Source organism: Semicossyphus pulcher, unplaced genomic scaffold (assembly GCF_022749685.1).
Source record: "Semicossyphus pulcher isolate SPU_LCO1_2020_fin unplaced genomic scaffold, fSemPul1.0.p SCAF_14, whole genome shotgun sequence".
Classification (NCBI taxonomy): domain Eukaryota; kingdom Metazoa; phylum Chordata; class Actinopteri; order Labriformes; family Labridae; genus Semicossyphus; species Semicossyphus pulcher.
Window position 1 is genome coordinate 5,663,305 of NW_027211648.1, and position 5,777 is coordinate 5,669,081.

At 42.5% G+C, this 5,777-nt stretch overlaps 1 protein-coding gene across 2 annotated transcripts; it reads left to right on the plus strand.

Annotated features, from left to right (window-relative positions):
• The first annotated feature begins 523 nt into the window (after positions 1–523).
• On the plus strand, positions 524–5,513 carry LOC138591270 (SERTA domain-containing protein 3). 2 transcript variants are annotated; one of them, XM_069661807.1, is made up of 2 exons: positions 524–639; positions 2,015–5,513. In XM_069661807.1, exons 1-2 carry the CDS (start codon positions 524–526, stop codon positions 2,787–2,789), a joined length of 891 nt encoding a protein of 296 aa, XP_069517908.1. In that variant the 3' UTR covers positions 2,790–5,513. The 2 variants fall into 2 exon arrangements, with proteins under 2 accessions (XP_069517908.1, XP_069517909.1); XM_069661808.1 differs by having other exon boundaries at positions 574–644.
• The last annotated feature ends 264 nt before the right edge of the window (positions 5,514–5,777 follow it).

Consider the following 5,777-nt stretch of genomic DNA (forward strand, 5'->3'; position numbering starts at 1 on the left):
AGGATTCCGTCTAACACTAAATGGTTTTTTTCTAGGCCTTTTATATCTCCGTCATACCCGTTTTATGTGAGAACATGAACATGAACATCTACAGCTTAATCTTTTTCTTTTACTTGAGGAAAAAAAATACAGTAAAACGTGTATTTGTGATAACAGACATACAAAATACACGGTAAGCACATGCACACATTGGACAATGAGCCTTTACTACGTAGGAGTATGAGATAGAAGTTCATCCGTTGACAGCATTTATATTTACTGATCACGCTTTCCCCGCTCACGTGTGCTCCGTTGTTCTCCCTAATTTTTTCAAGAAGCTCCTGAACGCAGCGGCAGCTCGCAGTCGGAACAAACGTCCGCACATTCGCTGCCCCGTGAGAGGCGTAAGAGTACGCATGATCAGCGGCTGAAAGAACCAATCAGATCCGCCCGTGAGCTCCGGAGCTCATGCAACCCCCCAACCCCCACCTCACCCGCTCTCTTCCGCGGCTCCGCCACCTCCCCCAGCTCCCTGCTGCTGTGGATGGACGGAACATTCCTCATATTCCTGGGGCTCGATAGCGGAGGAACGCGGCGTCGAAACGAAACGAGCCGTGGACACGACGGATTCAAACACCTCATGACACTTTCGAAGGGCACGTAAGGTTGTTTTTAACCTCTTTTTATTCATTCGATTGAAATTTCCTCAAGTTATTTCTTTTAACTTGGTTTACACGGGGCTAGTGTCCCCCCACTCAAGTCCAGGGACCGTTAATGGGATAGGGGGTGTTCTTGGGGGTCCTGGTCAAAATAAGTAAGATGGAGTGGAGTTTTTTTTATTTTACTATCGAAAAAAGATCACATTGTTGGAATAAATGCCTAACTCATATATTTTACCCTTCACTCATCTATTGTAACAGACCAAGCAGCCTTAAATGTCCTCTTGGGGGTCAAACTCTCATTAAATGGGGCTTCACGTGTACTCCGTTTTGTTAACATTTGAGAAACAACGATCTAAAGCTAACTAACCCGTGTCTGTATGGATGAGTAAAGTCTCTCAGCCTGCAGGGGTGTCTTTCAGTGACTCATAACAGTTGTAATGTTCACTTTTAAAATGTCTTCAATGAAAAAGAAACTCAAATGTACACCATTTTAACTTGCACAGCTGGAGCAGCTTGAGTTTGCGAGTCTATTTTTTTTGTTAAGTAAGCTAATTTTGTGGAACTGATCAATTGAAAGTGAATGAGGAATTAGCCGTGTTTGCTAGGTTGTTGCCGTTACATAAATTGGATGTAAGGTTTAGTGCAGGGCAGGCAGTAAAGCCCGATGTGGACCTGTTTTCAATGCTTGTTTTCTTATAAGCTATAGAATGAGCGTTCATAAAGTTTCTATTAATGATTTACTTTTCATTTATAGACCCTTTTGTTTCTAAGAGCAGTGACTAAAACTCGGTTAATCGATACATAAAAATTGTATCTGCAACAATGTTTCATTAAGTTGTATTTCTTTTAGCAAAGCCGAAAAAAATTATTGGGTTTTCTTAGCTTTTGTTGATTTATTTGGCTCTTTTTTTTTTTTTACCTCAAGGCTAGTCAGCCAAGGGTCAATGTTAATATCACAGTGTAAACATTCAAACACCACCCATCATTATTAGAAATATTTGCACACATACACAGTCTGTTAACATGTAGTTACATTAACAGTTTATGCAGATACACTTGATTCATACACACAGGTACACAGAGAGAATATATAAATACTTATAGAGAAAATAAACCATATCCCTCGAATCATGTTGTAACATTTGAGTAGATTTTTCTGTTATATGCAGTAAAATATTTGAGTTTACTTTAAATTGTTAAATTGTAACATTGCAGAAAACCACAAAATATCCCCTGTAGGGTTTTGCAATATTAAAGAAACTAATTTTAGCAGCCATTCCACAGAAACATTTATATACCAGTCGTTTAAATGTGTCTGGCCAAATGCATTGTACATCAGGTCTAACTGGGGATTTATCAATCTATTAATCTAGGGCGATGTTGGGTCGTGGTGTGAAGCGGAAGTGGAGCTGCTTGGAGGAGCTGGAGGTTGAGACCCTCCCGGCTGCTGCAGAGAAGGAGAAGAATGGGGAGGAAGACCAGAAGGACAAGGATGGGTTCTTCACGGGTCCATCCAAGTCCGACATGAGCCACCTGCAGCAGCGTCAGCGGGTGCTCGGCCTCTCTCTGGAGAAGCTGCAGCACTACCAGGCCGGGGTGGAGCTCAGCCTGCGTCGCTCTGTGCTCCTAATCAACACACTCAGGCAGATCCAGGAGGACATGCAGAGCGACGGGGTGGGAACCTGCACGCCAGAGGTTCTCCTCAATGGCGTCCACTCTGATTCCTGCATTCTCAGGGAGGACATACCGGTAACGTGTCCGGGGTGTGCAGAGGGAGATGGGGACAACCTTTCTCCACCACTGTCGCCAGAATTCCCCTCTCAGGAGGCAAACACCTTGCCTGACCAGCAGAAATCACTTCCTGCTGCGGCGATCAGTGCTTTTAGCGATGCAGTAAACGCCATGGGCTACCTCAGCGACCTCGCCCTGGACGACATCTTTGAGGACATTGACACATCGATGTACGAGACTTCAGATCTGCCTTCTGCCTGGGCGGCGGGCTCCCTGTGGCCCGTCAGCGTTTCGCTTTGGGCGGACGAGGACGTGAAAATGCGCTCTCCCAGCCACGCCTCGGCTGGGAGTCTCCAGTCATGTCTGATGGACCTGAACGAGCTGGACCATATCATGGAGATTCTGGTAAAGTCTTGATCGCTGAGACAAACTCCTGAACATTTAAAGTTACACCCGGAGTCTGATCACAGCTGCAGAGGACAGAGGAGACGGGGAACAAGGACTGATCTGAGGGTCGATGAACTCTTAAGTGACCTTGGATTTTTAAGGCTCCATCTGAAGTATCGGTTGTTTTAAGCTTCAGCAGGTTTTAGCTAGAAGAACCAATTCCTATGCAACTCATTCATAAGGAAACATTCCTCATCTTAAGTTGTGTACACAAACTTATGCCTCAAATTAGACACAAAATATTTATTATAGCAGAAGAAGAAACCAGTTAAAATGTGAATGAGATTAGCATTAAGGAAAAACACACTTTTAAACACTTAATAGTGTTTTTGATTGTTATAACTAAGGTTGGATAACTGGCCAAACAGGCGAGGGGACGTGCAGATATTTCTCAGTGGAAGTAAATGGAGGAAAGTTTAAGCTATTATATTTAGTATAGTATTGTTGACATTCAACAACGATAAAAGCATTCTTGAATGGACAGAGAGACCAATTTCTGCAGCCTCAGTAGCAGGAAACGGATCAGATAGCTCTGCAGTTTAAGGTCAGGTTGTGTTTTGAGTAGAGGGTGAATAATCTGTAGTAAAAGTAGACGAGACAAGTCTAGACAAAGTCAGCTCACCAAAGTATATTGCAACACTTGTAAAGGAAGTTTTGTAACGAACAGGACGTCAAGAGTGTCTAAGGTGGATTCCTCCTTAATTTGGTCGATCTGTAAATGCTGATGGAACCTTAAATGTCCAATCTCACAGTATTTATGCCACTTTTCTCTCCTGCTTTATAAAGCATCAGCACCGGTCTGAGTGAACCACCCGCTCAGGAAGAAGAAACCTGAGCTGCCCGGCGTCACTCGGGCTGTTAGATCAGACCTGGGCTGATTATTAATTGAAATCTCTTCAATTACTTAAGAGGGTGTGATTCAGCCCGCCAGCCAGGAGGGCAAAGGCCTGGGTGTCCTTTCAGTATTGGGACTGAATGTGTATTATCGCCCCATGTAGGATATTTAAATGAGCCATCAGGCAATAATCTTTATGGCTGTGGTCTAAGTCAGAGGGTGGACTTTCTTTATATTTATTTCTCACGTGAAAAGAAGAATGTGGCCGCTGAATTTTGGGATTAATCAGCCAAAGAAGTTAGCTTCCAATCCCTGTAGACGCTCACATTGTATCACAAAAGCGGGAAAAATTGATGATGTTTAACTTGTTGGAAGCCTTTATTCTCTATTATTCTTATTTATGAATGAAAAAATCAACCACAAACTGCAGCAGATATTATTTGTTCTCTCATATGTACAGTCTTTTGTTTGGGCGTGAGTGTAACTTATAATTTGGTTTCTTTACGACCTTGGACTTTCAGTGTATCGTCTGCCATCTCTCCTGCTTCTTCCACCATTTGTGACATCAAATGGGACAAACTTTTAGAGCCAGTAGAAGAAATATTCTCTTCCCTCTTTCCCCTCTTGGCAGCTTGTATTTATGGTTATGAATGCAGCATAAAACATGTATTTTAAATAGTATGTAAAGAATCCCAGTCCGGTTCTGACTGAGGAGCTGATCGCCTCAAGTCACCAATCAGGACGACCTTTTGCCATGTCTCAGAATTGTAAATGACAACAGAAGCCTATGTATTTTTATGGCCATTGTGTTGAACTTTTATTGCAATGTTGGGAGTTTTTAAAGGTTTTATATGTGTTTCTACCTAAAACTTCAATCACCTGTCCAGTAGAAGAGATACAGCGAGTGAAGGGTTAAAATGAAGCTTCACTATCTGTGGTTTACTCCTGTTCTACCTCCTGATGTCTGTCTGTTGATGGTTTAGCTCAACACTCATGTTTCACACTATGAATTGTCTGTTATAGAAACTGTCTAATTTTATTTCTTTGTTCTATTTTGGCTGAAAATCCAACCCAATGGAATCCAACGCTTTCCTGTCAGACCAAAATAATCCGTCCGCTTCTCTCTTGTCGACAAGTGCCTTACTACTGAACCTATTTTTAATTTATGTCGAGGTTTTTGTGCTTTTCTGAGCTCCGGCTTCATTGATAAAAAAAACCTAAGAACTATGGGGAGGTGTTATGTAAAGCATTAAAACCCAGAACCGTCATCTCTTCTTCTCTCTTCTTGGCCTTTTTTTACAGCGCTCGGCGAACACTAGTAGCATATGAGCTTAATGTATCGTGACAGGCTGACAGTGAACTAGCTGAGGGAGGAGGTGGCAGCGAGGGCCAGGAGGGAAAAATAAGAGGAGGAGGACACGGAGGAGGAGGAGGGGTGGGAGGAAGCAGCTTGCGTCACTTTGTTCAGTAGGAGGGGTTTAGAGCTTGTTTTGCCCGGACTCACACGGCCGACCAATCACATGAGAAGTACGAGGAGCAAGATTGATGTACGAGGAGCACACTGCTTCTCCAACAACAACAACTTGTTTTTCCCCTCAAAAGCTCTGCAAGGAAAAACAGTGTGAATCTGTTGGATTTCAGCCACTGAAATAAATCCACTTTTCTGTTTTTCTTTTGTCATTTATACAATCTTTCTGTCAGGACTGAAAACGACGTGCAGAAAGCGGCAGTGTTATTTATAATTGTATGAAAGTACAGCGTGTCAGTGGGGTCTGTAAAGCACAAGCTGTGTGTTATTGATGCTGATCATGATATAAATGTAACTGAAGGATGGGTTTACTAGGTAATAAGATGAAATATTTTATAGATTTTATTCAATAATACAGTAAAAATACCCTAAATTCTGCGTGTGAGTCTTTATTCCTTTAAAAAAACTGAAAAGCAGGCCGCATTATGCAACACCACACACACACACACACACACACACACACACACACACACACACACATATCTGTTGTTTTTAGGTCAAAGACACAAACATTTCACCCAGGCTGCAAGAACTGGTCACGAAAGAAATGATTACATTGATTTCAAGCGGCCTCTCAGAAACGTGCCTTACTGCA

What these genes read in the sequence shown, in the direction of transcription:
- LOC138591270 (XM_069661807.1), top strand. Translation starts at nt 524, where the DNA reads ATGGACGGAACATTCCTCATATTCCTGGGGCTCGATAGCGGAGGAACG. An exon ending in ATGACACTTTCGAAGGGCAC is followed by an intron (nt 640 to 2,014) that starts GTAAGGTTGTTT and finishes CTATTAATCTAG; the next exon opens with GGCGATGTTGGGTCGTGGTG.